We start from the raw sequence: 17,393 nt of genomic DNA on the forward strand, positions 1-17,393 counted from the left end.
ATAATAATAATAATAATAATAATAATATTATTATTATTATTATTATTAAATAATTTGAGATTTATTAGGAATTAATTTGATTTTAGAATTAAACAAATTCACAGATTTTTATATGTCCTTCAAACCAAACAGAACATAATTAAAAAAAAAAAGGAGTTTACATAATTTAAAAATAATTTAATTATTGAAAAAAAAAACCAGAAACATAAAACAGATGAGATCACCTGAGCAACCAAACAGCGTCCATAGTATTTCACTGTTGCATAAATAAAACCCTAACAATATCTCGATTTCCAACTTTTACTCAAACACGACCTCCCATCGGCGCAAAGGGAAAAACTAGCTTCAGAGAACCAACAGAAGTGAGCGCTAATAGATCCTCAGTATTTTGCAAATAGATTGATCCTACGTACACATATAGATTTGCACTTTTTTTTTTTTTGGAGGTGGGAAATCGACTGGGCTTGGGGGCTGACATACGATTCTGTCTAGAATGCAGAGGAGCATGAGCCAAAGTACTGGCTGATCAGGGCGTTCTTGATGTTTTGTAGTTCATGATATATGGGTATGCAATTTAGTTTATTTGTTTGCAATTCTTGATGAAATTATGTTTAGATGTATAGCATTTTGTTAAATGGAAAATATCCGAGGCATAATTACGGTTTAGTGTTGCTGTTAGTGTAATTTTTGGAAGGTACTTCTTGAAGGAAAGAATGAAGAAACGAGAGCAACATATTATTATTGAGATTGCCATTGAACTAAACCGAAGTTGGACCTGCATCATCATAAATCAGAATTGACTAGAACTACCAAGGGTCAATTTGATTCTTTTTTTTTTTTTTTTTTATTCCTCCAATTCTAAATTATCGATTCCAATCTGAAATCAACCTGAATCAAACCAATGGCCAATTCTAACAACAGTAGACCCAGAAAAGGTGAACGTGTCCAAACCAAAAGAAGAAATGAAATCCAGGAAGGTAAAACAATCTTGTTTTTACCAAAAATGCCCTGCTCTAAACCCTGAAAAATGAGCACTCTCACGAGTCTGAGTCTGAGTCTGAGTCTGAGTCTGAATTCATATCAGGGAACAAAACCCAGTCACTTCTCACCTAAATCCACAATGGATGCTGTCGTCGGTTTTTCCTTCCATGTGTTAATTTCTTCGACTGTAGCACACGCGCATCCTTAAATGTACTAGTAACATGTTAGTCAAAACTGTGAAAACTACCACTAACTCAAGTCAAGCCTCCCTGATCCTGCCACGTCATGCGAGCTCACTGGAAACGTGGAGCCTGGTCCACTTGGCCAGATCATAGAGGTAATACATTGATCTGCCGCAGCAGGATTTGGAGGGAAAACTGGAAAACTAATTACATGAAAAGAGAAAACGTAAATAAGAAAAAATTAAGGGGAAAAAGAAATAATAGCAACAGAGGCCGCGCCTATGGCTTATTGGCTGTCCTGTTTATATTGGGCCATTACAATGTAAACATAAAAATCTCTCTTTCTGTCTATCTCTCTCTTTCTCTTCCTTTCTCTCGCTTTCTTCGCCGGAAAGTTGCGTCATCAATCGGTCATGCAAGCCGTCTGATTGCTGCTAACGGAACGCGGCGAGGTATTATTCTTTGCTCGATTTACAGTTTAGTCGCGTTTCGGTTTTTGTGGAGGGGTTGCGTTTTTGGTAGTCGCTGGGTCAGATCTGGCTGTTTTTGCTCTTGTATTTTGATCTGAGAGAGATTTAGGGTTTTTAAATTTGTTTCTTTGAAATCAATTGCTCAAATTGGGATGGTTTTAAATCGAATTTTAAAACTATAGGGGTTTTGGTTGTTTTTGGCTGTGTTTATGGAAGAGGGAAGAAGATCTGGTGACCTGTCAGGGATTATGGTGAAGAATAGGAGCTCTTCGGGCTGTTTGATTGTGAGAAAAAAGGGTAATGATGGTGTGGGAGGAGTGGGTTCTTCTGGTTCACGTAAGGTGTTTGGGTCCAAGAAAGACAAGAAGAGGGCTAGGATGGATATGAGCGATTCAGGGTCTAGTGATGAGCTGTTAATGCCATCTCGAAGAAGGGTAGGCGCTGAAACTTTACGGGTTTGTAATGGTTTGAGTCTTTATGATGAGGGTATTGTAGAAGAGAATGATATTAGCAGGAAGAGGAGTAGGGGAGAAAATGTTAGGAGTAATGATGTTGACGTGATCGGTAGGAATGGGGATTTCAGTGAAAGGAAGAGGAATAGGTTAGATGTGTTTGAATTTGACGAATATGATGTGAATGACGGAGAAATGATGAGGAGGAATCGCGTTGATGAAGGTGGGATGGAAGGAAGGAGGTTTTTTGGGTCAGTGATGGCGGGGAGAAGTGGCATTGAAAGGGAATACGAGACAGGATCCAGTAGACATCCTGGTGTTGATAGAAGAAAGAGTTCATATTTTGAGAGAACAAGTGGGCTACATCGGGCGAATCATGGTGACAGAGATGGGGCTCATCCACCTATGTCATTTTATAGCGATAAATATGATTCAGATGAACCCATTAGGGTTCAGGGGAAAAATGGTGTTTTAAAGGTAATGGTGAACAAGAAGAAGGTGAATGGGTCTTTGAAAAGTTATGACCTCTTGGAAGCAGAGGAGAAAAGAAAGGGTGTGAGGATGAAAGATACTGTCAAGAGGAATGTTCTAATCGGTCCCTCTATTTACCCTGAGTCTAAAAGTGCTGAGAAAGCGAGTTCATTTGTTGGGACACTGAAAAAGCCAATGAACACGCTGAGATCATCGTCAGCTAAGAACTCATCCGCCAGGAATGGTAATGTAAGAGATCACAATTCTGAAGATAGTGGTACATCTTTAAAATTGGGATCGAAGAATATGGAGGCTCGTAATTCTTTGAAAACGCCATTGCCAGCTAAGAATCCTAAGGGCCATGAGGTAGATTCAGAGGACAGTGATACATCATTGAATCCGGGGCTAAAGAATGCGAAAGCTCCTAAATCTATGATAGGGGCAAGCAGTGATGGTGAAATAAGTCCATGCAATCAGCTTCCATCTGCTAGAATTAAAGAAGGGAAGGTTAAGCGTGGTACTGGAACAGAAAAGCAAAAGTTGCGTGAACATATAAGGGGGATGCTTCTGAATGCAGGCTGGACAATAGACTATAGACCAAGAAGGAACAGAGACTACCTAGATGCGGTTTACATAAACCCAACGGGAACAGCTTATTGGTCCATCATCAAGGCATATGATGCACTTCTAAAGCAATTAAATGACGAGGAAGAGGAAGCAAAATCTAAGGCTGATGGTTCTCCATTTACGCCACTATCAGATGAGGTGCTCAGCCAACTTACAAGGAAGACTCGGAAGAAGATGGAGAAAGAAATGAAAAGGAAGCAAAGAGGTGAAAGTGAGAATGCACGAGAAACTGCAGCAAGAAAGTCTTCAAGTTCCAGGCATGATGAGGAAAGCATGGACAGTGGAAGCCATGAAGAGAAACTGAGCTCCTTCATTAAACAGGGTGGTAAGTCATTGAAGAGTAGAACAAACGGTAACAGTTATCTCAATGTAAACACAAAAGGTCAAAGTTCTACTCGTCAACTGCATAATGGCATGGAGAAAATACCCTCTGGATCCAATTCTCATCAAGGAAGAAAAAGTAGAAAACTTGGCAGATGTACTTTGTTGGTACGGAATTCTAATGAAGGGCTAAACTCAGAGAGTGATGGCTTTGTTCCATATGCTGGCAAACGGACACTGCTTTCCTGGCTGATTGATTGTGGAACTGTTCAGTTGAGCCAAAAGGTGCGGTACATGAATCGCCGCCGAACAAAAGTAATACTGGAGGGCTGGGTAACGAGAGATGGTATTCATTGTGGTTGTTGTAGCAAAATCCTCACAGTTTCAAAGTTTGAGATCCATGCAGGGAGCAAACTACGCCAAACATTTCAAAATATATATCTTGATTCTGGGGTTTCCCTTATGGAGTGCCAGATTGATGCATGGAATAGACAGGAGTTGGTTAAGCACATTGGTTTTCATTCTGTAGATGTTGATGGTGATGATCCAAATGATGATACGTGTGGCCTTTGTGGAGATGGTGGGGATTTGATATGTTGTGATGGTTGTCCATCAACATTTCATCAGAGCTGCCTTGGTATACTGGTACTTTTACAGCAACTCAAATGCTATTGTATTATTTACATGCACAAACTGTGCATGCAGCGCACCTTTTTGTTTTGTGATTGATTTTCTCATGGGATTCTCTTGTTTGCATTTTTGTGTTTATTTTTTTTTCTCTCTGGTTCCATCGAAGATTGTTGTGGAAAGAGGCTTTAGAGAAATTTCTTCAGTGTTGAGAGTTTCTTGGAGCTTGTTGATAAATAATATTAGTCTTTGCTGTGTTGTACAGAATGTTAAGAACCACCACACCCCCTCTCCCCCCCCTTCTCTTTCCTTATTCCCTTCCTTGCTCCTTTTGGTGCATTAGTTCTGAATTGTAATGGTGAAATATTGATGTTATGGTAGTTTTTGTTTGAAACAAAGTGAAGAGGAGGGAGCGATTAAGTAACCCGAGGCACAGGGGTTGGTAGGGATTGTCTAACTCATCATATGAGTAATGCCTAGCATGAACATTCACCTGTCTTGCAACTACCATTTAAGTTGGTACAAAGTACAAACCATTTATTGTTGGCCTTATGCTGGATACTGATCATATGATTGAATGCTTGAAGAATGCATGTGGTCATGATGGATTAACCTGATTTCATACTTATGCCTCCTTGTGATCTGAAGTTTTGAATAAAACATTCATGGAACTTTTGCATTATTATTCTCGGTTGGATATCCCTTGCGTCTTTGAAGCCAGCAAACAACTCTAGATCTCATATCGGAGCAAACTAAACTAAGTTGTTGGTGAAATTAGTATTTTTGTTAACTATTTGATCTTAGTAGCTTTGATTTCGTCTATTTTATTTATGTTGTTTATGGTACTTATGCTTGTCTTCTCATTGCAGATGTTGCCCCCAGGTGACTGGCATTGTCCAAATTGTACATGCAAATTTTGTGGGGTAGCCGGTGAAAATATTTCTCAGGGAGATGATGCAACTGGTTGTGAACTTCCTACTTGCAGCATGTGTGCAAAGAAATGTATTCATCCTTAACATTTTGATTTTGAATCTTGTTCCTGATATTCTCTTCATTCCTTTCTTTTCATATGTTCTTTGAAATTTGAATTGTACTTCTATGTAGATCACAAATCATGCATACTGGAGATGGATGCTCTTTCTATCGATACCAATAGTTCATTTTGTTGTTTTTGTGGGAAGACATGTAGACAGGTATATCTTTTCACAAGATTTTGAGAATTTTGTCTTCTTTTGTCTGTGTTCTGTGGTAATTTTTTCTTTTCATTTATGATATGGCAACTTTGATCTTAACATAAGAGCCTGGTCGATGGTTTTTTTTTGCCTGCCTGTACTTTAATGTATTGTATAGACTTATACTCTTGTTGCTTGCTCAGCTTTTTGAGCAATTGCAGAAGTATCTTGGGGTCAAAAATGAGCTTGAAGCAGGATTTTCATGGTCTCTCATACATAGAACAGATGTAGACTTGGATACATCTCTCCAGGGACTTCCTCAAAGAGTAGAATGCAATTCAAAGTTGGCTGTTGCTTTGTCTGTTATGGATGAATGCTTTTTGCCTATTGTTGACAGGAGGAGTGGGATCAACTTAATCAAGAATGTTCTTTATAACTGTGGGTAAGTGTTCTTTATTCTTTGATCATGGTTACTCATTTGTACTATTATGTTCCTAAAGCCTTCATATATTTGCATACTTGTGGGAATGGATGAGCGAAATGTTTTCTGGTGACTAGGTGAATCTAAAATTGTGATTACTCAAATTCAAACTACTATTAATTCTTTTGGCCTTGAGGTGGTTTTCCATGGAATGGACATGTATGTGTTCTATTTGATTTTATAGTCATTTGCATTTGATTTACCCAATCTTATGCCTGCAGTTTGACATGATGTGGAGTCCATTGCATACTAATAACCATCTCATATTATTTACTAGAGTTATTATGCTCTTAAATATCTAGCTTTTACTATTGTTTTGGTTGCAAATTGTGGATGTTAAGAAAAGTTTAAATGTTAATATAAAGAATAAACTCGCAATCTTTAGACATGTACTTTGTCAGAATAGTAAGATCATTTACATGTGCTTTTATGTTGGGTATGAAGGTGTTAAGCCCATGCTAGGATGGGGAAAGGTGCACAGCATAAACTTATTGTGTGTCTGCCTTTGGCCTGATCGCGTATTGTTAATCCACACAAGCTTGCTTGGTGTAATCAAGAGTAGATAGTGCTGAGTGCACTCAAAGAATCCCATCTGTCCCTAATTGTCTTGTTAACAGCATCTTGCAGCATAGGTGTATGACCGTGTGGAAAGTCCGACTCTTAAGTTGGCAAGGACTATAAATTTAGACTTCAAATCTGCACCCACCCCAGGGTTCTCAACTAAGCTTTGATCCAAAACTATTGATGTCAGTTGTATGATTACTAGTCTTCCATCATGTTGAAGCTGGGTCCATATTAATAGCTACAATTACTAGCCTTCCATTATGTTGAAGCTGGGTACACATTGATATTTGATAGCGACATGTTTAGAAAGCAGATATTTTCTTACAAGGTCAACCCATTATCTTTGTTCTATTGCTTTCCCTTTTGTCCTATATACTTGAAGGTGGTCGCCCTCCCACTGCTATATCTGCATTGTATACGGTCAAAACCTTCCCTGTCAGAGGAACAAGTAGGCTAGATTAGGTGCCAATTAGTATGTGATTAAATGGGAAGACGGATGAGACGACTTTTAGTGAAAATTATGGGATATAGTGTGCTTTGAGTGCAAATGTTGTACTTTTACTTCCACTCTAGCATATATAGTGAGTTTGAATTTCCTCTGAACTCTTCTGGGTCTTATTTCTCATCAATATATCAGCATTACAAACTTTGTCTGTGTGGGATTGTGCATGAGATCCTATCATTGGCTTTTCAATAGTAATGAACTTCTTTTGATAATTACTTATGAAAATTTCTGTCACATGGGTCCTTAATCTTCATTTTCTCTTGTTGCTTCTCTTTATCATGCACAGATCAAACTTTAACCGGCTGAATTATAGTGGTTTTTATGCTGCTATTCTGGAGAGGGGTGATGAAATAATTTCTGCTGCATCCATCAGGTATAAAGTTACTGGTCATTTATTAGCTGTATTCCACATATGCAATTTATAGCCATCAGGATATGAAGAAAGACAAGTAAGAAGGGAGAGCTGTGAGAGAAATAATACTGAGTGGAATTTTCTGGGGTGAAAATTATATGGTTGTTGTTAAAGATTGAGCTGATTCATCTATCAGAAGAGAGAGAGAGAGAGAAAGAGAGAGAGATAGAGAGAAGAGAGAAGGGGGTGAGGTTGGATTGTTCAATACCTGGAATTAAACTTTCTTATCTGGAAAGTTGAATGGCGTACAGGAGTCTTGTTCCTTAACACTTCTTTTAGCACTTCTTCCGTGGTGTGATTAACTTTGCTTCAAGTTTACTTGAATGATTTTGGTCCCCGCTTAGCTAAATACTAACAATACCTGTTTACTGCCTTGTTTAGATTGTAGTGTGGAGTCCTTGTTCATTTGGTCTTGAGATCATCTATTATTTATACGTGTGGATTAGCATGAATTTGAATGATGACCATTATGTGTTGCCCATGGTTTAGGTTTCATGGAACTCAGTTGGCAGAGATGCCATTCATTGGAACACGCCATGCATACAGGCGTCAAGGGATGTGCCGTCGGCTTTTTTGTGCCATTGAATCAGTAAGAAATAAATACTAATTTCTCTTTTGCAACTTTGCATTTGCATGCCTAAACAAATGGAAGTATGGATTTTGCTTCCATCTTTCCTCCAGTTTACTTTTGTCCTGCTTTTTTTTCCTTACATTATGCTGATCTTTTCTTTCCTTTGCAGGCACTCTGCTCCCTGAAGGTTCAGAAACTGATTATCCCTGCAATTTCTGAACTTACTCATACATGGACAGGGGTTTTTGGTTTCACCACTCTTGATGAATCACTCAAGCAAGAATTGAAGTCTATGAATATGTTGGTGTTCCCTGGTATAGACATGTTGCAGAAGCAGCTATTGGATCAAGAAAATATTGATGGAAACACGACTACAGGCTCAGGTTTTAGTCAAATGCATTCTGTTTGCTTTCCACTAAACTTTATATATATATATATATATATATATATATATATATTATCTTTATTCAACCTTATGTTTCTTCCCATAGGTGCGAAAGGGATGGAATTTAAAGATGGTCAAAGTATCACACCTGAAGTGGCAGTTAAATCTGACATTGATTCTTCAGCCATGCATGATGATCTTAATGAGTGTGATAATGGTGGTTTGGAATGTGCCAGTGGGACAAATGATGAAGTGGCTGCCACAAATTCTGGTTCACAATGTATGGGCATTCCAATAAATGATGTTTCAATGATTAGTAGTTCTTTAGATGCATCTCTTGAACCTAAAAATTCTTTACCGCTTAAGGAGACTGCAAATGCGGATTCTGGTGCAGGAGATAAGTTAGATGAAGCTGCTTTGGAGAAGAAAAGTGAATGCATGTCTGACACAAGTCATTATGATCTGGACAAGATGGACAATATAGAGGGTTCAAATTCTCCTGCTGGAGATAATACTCAGTCTTGTATTGAGGGTGATGTGTCTCCTACAAATTCTGATTCCCGATGTCTGGGTTTTGCCTTAGATGATACTTCTGTGATGAGCAGTTCTTTAGTTGCTTCTAATGAACTTAAAAGTTTAGTTTCATTTGAGAGGAATACATGTGCTGATTCAGAATCAGGGGACAAATTGGCTGAGTTGACTTCTGACAGAAAATGTCTCATCATCTCTGATATGAGTGATGATAGACAGGAGGAAAATAAACCAGAAGTGGCTGCTCTTGTCAAAGATAATGTTCAGTGTTGTGAAGAGGGCGATGTTGGTGATGCCTATGCGTTAAATCTAATTGAATCTTCTTCTGATGAACATAAAATCTCAATCTCCACAGAAGAGACTAAATCTGTTGTTTGTCAATTGAAGAACGAGTTTTCTGAACTGGCTTCCAATGGGAAACACCATTTTGACTCCGGTGCAAATCATAGTGCAGTAGAGATGGAAACTAAGCCTGTAGCGGATTCTCCCATTGACGATAGATCCCTGTCTAGCACAGAGGATGTACACACAGTAAATGAAAATGCTGATGTGGCTTGTATTGAAGCTGTCCCTCCCATGACAGAGAGAACTGTTGATAACTCCAGTGAGAAGGTTGACAAAGGTCCAGTCTTGTCTGTTTCCACGTCCAGTGGCACTGATGGGTATTCCGTGCAAGTTAAATTTGAGCCAAAGGATGAAGTAGCCTTTGAGGGGGGAAGCAAATTAGATGTGGCTTCAGAAGCTGTTTCTGAAGCAAAACATTGTGAAGTAAGTGCTCCACATACTCGTGCAGATGATTTCAGGACTGATGTGAGTGAAGGGAAAACTGAATCATGCTCTGTTTGATACATTGAGAGCATTCCTCTTCAATGTTCTCTTTAACACTTGTATGGTTATTAATGTGGAATGCAGCGACTGTAACATGAGAGTTAGGCCATTTGTGCTGTTGTCTGACGCTCTGACTTTGATGTTAGAAAGAAATTATAGGTTTCTGATGAAAAGTAGTTAGTCCTGCCGAGTGAGATTTTAAAATTTCTGGTTTTAACTCTCGAGCAAAATTAACTCAGCACTGGGAACTTCAAATTGGGCTCTTGGTAGAAGTAATTGGTGCCGTATGAGGTAATTGGTGCCGTATGAGCTTTGAGGTCAGAGGAGAAGTTGCTGCTGTGGAAACACATGTTCTGGAGGTTGATGGGCAGATGCTTTGAATATTGCTGGTTAATTTTCTCATGCCTTACAGCATGTTCATATCTGAATCTGCCAAGTTCCACATTCATAGTCTCTCTGGAAGTCTTGTATTAATTCATTTTTATGTAGCAACACCCTTTATATACTACATCTATGTTAACTTGTCAGAATGACATAGGTGGTTGCAGACAGATTTTGAATAACATTGTTCTTGTAATTATAACCTTTGTTCCATATGCCAGCATTTGTTCATATGATTTATGTCAGCTGCAAGTTCTATGCTTATCTCAATTGAGCTGGAGTGCATACTTCTTACTGAAGCAACATGTTCGTATTCCATGCTTCTAGCGGGCATTCTGCATATAATGCTGCATGAGAATTAACGTTTTATTACTACTGGAGTATGTAATTTGGACATGATTCGAATGTTTCTGCTGTACAGAGTGTCTTCCATGCGCTTGGCGAGGAAATTGGATTTTCTCAATATTAGTTGAACTGTTCCTTAGATACTAGAAAATTGAGTTATCGAGTTAGAATCGGAGTACTTTCTTGCATTCTTCTTATATGTACTAGAAGAATGGTGTCGACGGTCGGCGCTACTCTTGCGTATTTTAATTGCATTGGTTAAAGTGGAAGGCCCGGGTGCCAGTGATTTTGTTTCTATTTCTCTTAACAATGGAAAGGGTTATTTCATTTTATTAATGAATGCTGGCAGCCGGCAGCCGGCAGCCATGCTTCTCTGTACGCAGGGAAGAGCAGGTGCGTTTGCTTGGTAGGCTCGAGTTTATAAATTTGAGCCCCCATAGTCCTGTTACACAAGTCAGTTTTATCGAGACTGCAAGATGCAAGGGGAAGGAGAAGCCCCTGGAGAAGTACGCAGGCGTACTTCCTTGTTAAACGAAGATGGGAATTTCAAAGGCTTGGCCTGGACCTTGATGAACCTAGTGCCAGGATTCAGCATTGGAGATTTCTACGACTCGGGTGGGACTTTTCTGTTTAACAAGTGTAATTTTTCTTTATGAAAACGTACAATCTCCATCTCTGTGAGCCTGTGGATTTGTTTTTGTTTTATTTCTATTATCCTGTAAAATTCATAGCTATGCGTACAATAATTGTTCAAATGACTCTATTATCCTGTATTATTTTAGATGATACAAAAAAAAAAAAATTATTTGCATTTTAAAATTTTTATAAGTTAATTTTAAATTAAATAAATTTTAATACTTTTATTTAAAACATTTCAAAAAATATTTTTCTCAGACCCTTCAGTGTTCAGTCGGAAAACTACGTCGTTGGTAGCACAGTTCGCCAGATTCGGTCAAGCGCTGCTTTTTATTCCTTCCTCAGCATTTTGACTAAAAACGAAAAGGAAATGGAGCTCAGGGTCCCTGTTCACAGCCTGAGCAACTCCTCATTACCTTCGCTAACCAAACCAAAGGTGAGAATTTCTCAGAGAAAACTAGTGCCTGTACGTATTACCTACCCAATCTTATCTTCAACTCCTATTCGAATGGAATCCCAATCGCCTCTCCGCGCCACCCCAACCGAAGACCATCGCTCCACAGTAACCTCGTCTTCGCCCATCGAATCCGGTAAATTTCTGTCCCTGACCTAATTTCACTTCTTTCACTATTTTTTCTTTTGAGTATTGCGCTAATGATCTTATTTTTCTCAGGAGCAAGACAAGGTCGAATCGGAGAAGTGAAGAGAGTCACCAGGGAAACTAATGTCTCGGTGAAGATAAACTTGGACGGTACAGGAATTGCTGATTCTAGTACTGGAATTCCATTTCTCGATCACATGTTAGATGTTAGTTCTCTTACCTGAACGCTTAAATTTTGTTTAGTATTTAGTTAATCAGTCTTTTTATTTGTTTGATGCGTGATGTTTGTTGATTATTGCTTTGTTTTTTTCCATCGTTTTCATTGATCTTTTTAGCAACTTGCTTCGCATGGGCTGTTTGATGTTCATGTGAGGGCAACTGGGGACATTCACATCGATGATCATCACACTAACGAAGATGTTGCTCTTGCTATAGGAACGGTAATTGCATTTTGTTTTTATAATTTTCATTTATTACGGTCTAGTAATTAAAATTAATTTCAGATTTAAGTCATATCCTTGCTTGCATATACATATACCATATCTGCAAGTTTTTGTTTGTGGGGATAAGAATTAGTTTGTAAACTTATGCTTGGCCTGCAGGCATTGCTGCAGGCTCTTGGTGACAGGAAAGGAATTAATCGGTTTGGTGACTTCTCAGCCCCTCTTGATGAGGCATTGATACATGTTTCATTGGTAGGTTCTGTGCAGTAGTTTCTTTGACATTGTCATTAATAGAGAATAAGGATTTCCAAAAAAAAAAAAAAAAATGTTGCAACAATTCAGCATTGTCAAACTTTAGAAACGCTTCAAAGTTAAAGATATGGATGATGCAATGTGTTGTCACTATTTGATATGATAGACTAACGTTGATACTGCTCAAGTTAATAATTCTTAACAAGTTTGATCATAACTTCTGGAGTTCCAGGCCAAAGGATTATCCTTAATTGAAATGTGTATTTATAGAGATTATACAGATTTTCGATGTCCTAAAAACAGCTAGATTTTAGTAGGAGGTACTTAGGAGGAAAAAAGGTAAGAGCTTTTGCTAACATAGAAGATTAAAATCTAAGATTCAGTTCTACAATGAGAATGCTTTGCAATGTCATCAACCCTGATAGTGTGAAGTCTTTGAGGCTTCATGGAAGTTGTGCCTGAAATGCAATATTGAAGCACAGTTATGCATGTGCTTTGTATTATCATATTTACTTGAACTGAAGGCTTTAATTCCTATTAAACCAGGTCATTTGTCAACTTTTTGCAACTTATAATGTGTTAATAGACTTAGTTTATTTCAGGATTTGTCTGGGCGGCCACATTTGAGTTATGATTTGGAAATTCCCACTCAGAGAGTTGGTACATATGACACTCAGGTGTTTCTCTAACTTCACTTCCCTAACAATAATTTGAATTTCTCAATTTGTTACCCAACTCTTGAATGTTGGTTGAACTTATCTCTGGATTTGATGACTAGATGTAATATAGTGCACACCTTTAGAAATTCTAAAATAATGCAATGAATTTAGCTATTGGGTTCCTTTTCTCAAGTTTTCAAATTTTACTATTTGTTGAAAATATTGTTTGCCAAAATTCAGTAATTCATTGTTGTATCCATTCATTTGTAGTTGGTGGAGCACTTTTTCCAGTCTTTAGTGAATACTTCCGGTATGACACTTCACATTCGGCAGGTAATATTTCCATGAGGTATTTAAAATCTTTGATTCAAGCCAACACCATCCTAGTATTCTTGGCTGTGGGAAAAATTTAGGGGGGAAAAAAAGAAATGAAATATCTTTATATCCTCTACTATTTTGTAACTTATGTTCACAAACTATCTTCTTTCCTTGCGATCAGTTTTGTCAAAAGCGCTAGGTGCCCTTAAGGCGAGAAGGTCCTCCATTGCCATAGGTGCTAGGCACTTGCCTAGGCGCTCACCTGAGCAAAGCGAGGCGCTAATTCATTCTAAAATAATAAATAATTAAATATACAATATAAAAAACTAATATATTACAACTCAACTCAACTCAATTCAACTCAACTAAGTCTTTATCCCAAAAATTTGGGGTCGGCTATATGGATTCTCTTTCTCCACTCTAAACGATTTTGGGTCAAATCCTCGAAAATGTGTAATGTATAAAAAACTAATATATTACACAATCAATAAATTGCTAAATTTCATATCCATATTTCATAATATATTATATGGTTTAAGCTTCAAGATCAAAAGCATTCATGTATGTTTTAATACTGTATCCTTTTTATTGTTTGTGTGCTAGAATAGACTAGATTATTATAATAGAGTACTCAAATAGATTGTAATGTGTAATGTAACAGAATTTTAGAAAAATAATATTCATTGAATGTATCGAGTGTTTTCTTAAAAAATAATATTCAAGAGGGGTAAAAAAATTTGGGATGGGCAGTGTATTTGATAGGGTTAGGAATTTAGATCATAGAACAATGAAGGAGAAGAATAAAAAGATTCTTTTATTGCCACTGACTGAGTATAAGAACAATGAAATCTAAAGAACTCCACGACACTTCTAATAAGGAGTAATAAAAACAAGAAAATGAACAATAAACATACTCGACTGGAATAATGAAAAAGTGACAGAATTTTAGACAAAAAAAAATAGAATATATGCAGAATTTTAAATAATATACTGGTTTAAGAAAAAAAAGTGATAACAAAAAAAGAATTTCAGAATTTGAGAGATAGAAGAGAAAAATGAAGAAAAATAATGGAAATGTTTAACAAAAAAAAAGAAAGAAAGAAAGAAAGAGGAGAAGGTGGCCATGCTCTCTCTAAACTTTTTTTTTTTTTTTTTTTTAAATTTCTCACCTTTTCTCGCCTGTCCTCGCCTCTCCTAGGGGCACCTAGGCAGCGCCTGGTTGAAGTCGCCTTGCCTGGAGGCTTCCTAGCCGAGGTGCCTGGATTTCGCCTCGCCCAGGTGCCTATGCGAGAGACCAGGCGCCTGGCGACAGCACTGCTTGTGATCTAAAATTCATGTCAGTATTTTGCTTGCTTGTTCACTTTTATTGTTAATTTTTCTTGCTTTATGATTTTCCTCATAATTATTTGGCCATAATGCTTTTATTCTTGAACTTTTGCTTCACTTTTTTGTTTCTAATAGCATATTCAAATATTGTTTTGAGTATAGCTTGCTGGAAGAAATTCTCATCATATTATTGAAGCAACCTTCAAAGCATTTGCTAGAGCTCTTCGGCAAGCAACTGAATATGATCCACGTCGCCTTGGGACTGTGCCAAGGTTTGATATTACCTTTTAAGCAGTAATCGCATTGGTATCGGAAGCATGTCTTTTCCTCATGAATATGATCTGGTTTGATTTTTGAAGATGAGAACTATCTCTGCAATATTTATATTAATAAAAAAAATTATGGCATGCCAATAATTAGACAGTTCTTTACATTCTTCTTCCATTTTCATACTTTTTTGTGTATCTTGAAATGCTTGCTTATTGTAAGAAATCCATAAGTTAATGAGAAGGTTTCATGGAGAGCTATGAATTATGGAATCAAAATTTTGTATTTATTATAGGTCACAGAATCCTCCTTTTGAAAAGTAATCAAGCAATACATGCAAGTTGCAAGCATCTGAGGGCACTCTGGTGTTCATTTTCCTGATATCTATTTGGTATTTATTTAGCATGCCTGCTGTCCATTAGACAGCTCATTGTGTGGCACATTGCAGTTTTATTTGGCGTTCAAGGAATTTCTTTCACATATACATGAGATGCATATTAAGAAGGCATGCGATGTAATAACTTTTGCATGTCTAGGTGGATTAAATCAGTCAATGTGTGCCAGGTTTAGGTCTAAAATTTTGTGATTTTGATGTGCAGTTCAAAAGGGGTGCTGTCACGAGCCTGATGCTGCTTGATTATCATGCAATGGATGGTTTAGGATGGCCTTCAGGTGTTGCTAGCAGTGAATATATTTTATTCATGCATTCACCAGTGAGATGCATTTTGGTGATCTCTTATAGTGCACTTGAGACAATCAGTTGAGCTACATTACAATGGATAGTTTGTCGTTGTATATCATAGTTCTGCTGAAGACTGTCTAATTTGGGCAACACTTGGAAGCTATAAAGGATGCAGTGCTTCTATGACTAGTTTGTGTCTTGTGAACATGAAGAAATCAAATAATACGGTATTCAAACACGTATAGAAAGGCTTATCCGACCATCCGTCAACAATAATTGCTCTTCAATTATGAGAAACTAACTAGTTGGAACCTGTCGATTATTGAAACTTTCTTGATAGGTGGCCGCTGGCCAATGCAGAAACATGGTGAACCAGCTGTGTTACTATTTTCTGCTACCCATTGACATAAAAGTGCTTGGATTGCATGAATTTTACAGGAATATAGAATCATAGTCATAAATTTCCTATTTTCTAAGGCTCACAGCATATCTGGACTCACGATCTGAGCTTTCTTTCTTTCTTTTTTCTTTTCTGTTTTCCCTGCTTTTTAATATGAAATAAAGATTGATTGCACATAGACAATGCAGCCTATCTGCAATCCTGAAATCTGCACTCGAGTTGCTCATCTGCTACAAAAATTCTTCAGCCGTACTCAAATCATTTAATATCTCAGACCTGACCTTTTCAGGAAGTGGTGCAGATGGGCCAGCCTTCGAGTAGAAACTGGCCAGACATCTGATTGCCTTTTCTAGTTCCACATATGATTCCTGCCAAGAACCACACGATTGCAAATCAGTGACAGAAAGAAACCAACCTTGCGAACTCTTGACAAGTTAAAGATCCATCAATACCTCATGCGCCACCTTTTCTTGTCCTCTCCAACTGCTCAGATACTCTCTAATGGACTCTTTTGCTGCATCTGCAGTCCGTCTAAATTTGGCAATATCCTTGGGGTCTTCATTTAATGACTCACGCAGTGTCTTTACAACCTCTCGTGCTGACTTGAGGTAAGCCCTGGGCAATAGTTTCCCAGATTTGGTTTTCTCACTACGATCAAACAGTGATTTAATGGCTCCAACAACTCCATCTTTCTCCTCTTGGTCATTTGATTCCTCTTCCGCTCTTACTGGCAATGGCATTGAGATGCAATTTAGATTCTGAATGGCAAGAAATGAAGCACTGCAGACTAGAATATGCCGACGACTTGAAGAAGCAGCTTGAGATGACACAACAGAATTACACTTCAATTGCAGTTTACCTGACATGTGGCAGAAAAGGTGTTAAGACATCACTGAGGACTCGGTTGTTGACTTGCTGCTGAGTTACTGGTGTGGATGGATCATGGATAAATAGAAGATAAAATATAGGAAATGGGGATTATCTTGAATCATAATAATTTGCACATATGAGCAAAACACTAGACTATACAAATAAAGGATGGGTTTGTACTTACAGACAGAGTCATTGTTGGGGTTTGAGGTTTTTCTCGATGTTTGGCAAGTGAAGGGGGATATCTTTGCAGTAAGAAGCACAGCCATTTCTTATTCCTGGTAATTCAATAGCTAAATCCACTGCATCCCTTAATCCAACAACAATCTCCAGAATTCTGCTACCTTACCAACTTGGCAATCACCTTAATAACATATATCAGTCAGAAAATGCAGAAATATCTTATATCTGTTCACTGTTCATACGAATTATGACGATAACTAGCTAAAACAAAACGAAATAAGAAAGAGAAGAAAGAAAAATACCAGCATCAGCACAGTTCCTTTTACAAGCAGACTTTGGTTCTCAATCCCTGCCTCAACTCAACCCCCTCCCCTGCCCTTCCCCTTTCGGTTCTATCCAGATGGATACGGCAGGTATTTGATATAAGCATCATGGGTATTAGTCATCCAA

At 37.8% G+C, this 17,393-nt stretch overlaps 3 protein-coding genes across 4 annotated transcripts; 2 read left to right on the forward strand and 1 right to left on the reverse strand.

Annotated features, from left to right (window-relative positions):
* Positions 1–1,309: 1,309 nt before the first annotated feature.
* Positions 1,310–10,231, forward strand: LOC110654134 (uncharacterized). Its single transcript, XM_021810024.2, has 8 exons — positions 1,310–4,149; positions 5,001–5,133; positions 5,236–5,324; positions 5,507–5,745; positions 7,140–7,226; positions 7,755–7,854; positions 8,006–8,219; positions 8,328–10,231. Exons 1-8 carry the CDS (start codon positions 1,843–1,845, stop codon positions 9,596–9,598), a joined length of 4,440 nt encoding a protein of 1,479 aa, XP_021665716.2. The 5' UTR covers positions 1,310–1,842; the 3' UTR covers positions 9,599–10,231.
* A 155-nt stretch (positions 10,232–10,386) lies between these two features.
* On the forward strand, positions 10,387–15,958 carry LOC110654137 (imidazoleglycerol-phosphate dehydratase 1, chloroplastic). 2 transcript variants are annotated; one of them, XM_021810029.2, is made up of 9 exons: positions 10,387–10,966; positions 11,201–11,532; positions 11,616–11,749; positions 11,879–11,983; positions 12,146–12,238; positions 12,841–12,915; positions 13,168–13,230; positions 14,704–14,813; positions 15,408–15,958. In XM_021810029.2, the coding sequence occupies exons 1-9, from the start codon at positions 10,959–10,961 to the stop codon at positions 15,433–15,435; spliced, it is 948 nt and encodes a 315-aa protein (XP_021665721.2). In that variant the 5' UTR covers positions 10,387–10,958; the 3' UTR covers positions 15,436–15,958. The 2 variants fall into 2 exon arrangements, with proteins under 2 accessions (XP_021665721.2, XP_021665722.2); XM_021810030.2 differs by having other exon boundaries at positions 12,158–12,238.
* LOC110654139 (photosystem II D1 precursor processing protein PSB27-H2, chloroplastic) lies at positions 15,892–17,382 on the reverse strand. The gene is made up of 4 exons (XM_021810032.2): positions 17,246–17,382; positions 16,945–17,124; positions 16,343–16,749; positions 15,892–16,258 (listed from the first exon to the last, which is right to left on the reverse strand). Exons 2-4 carry the CDS (start codon positions 17,027–17,029, stop codon positions 16,121–16,123), a joined length of 630 nt encoding a protein of 209 aa, XP_021665724.1. The 5' UTR covers positions 17,030–17,124; positions 17,246–17,382; the 3' UTR covers positions 15,892–16,120.
* Between the last annotated feature and the right edge of the window lie 11 nt (positions 17,383–17,393).

The sequence above is a fragment of the Hevea brasiliensis genome, chromosome 4, assembly GCF_030052815.1.
Source record: "Hevea brasiliensis isolate MT/VB/25A 57/8 chromosome 4, ASM3005281v1, whole genome shotgun sequence".
Lineage (NCBI taxonomy): Eukaryota > Viridiplantae > Streptophyta > Magnoliopsida > Malpighiales > Euphorbiaceae > Hevea > Hevea brasiliensis.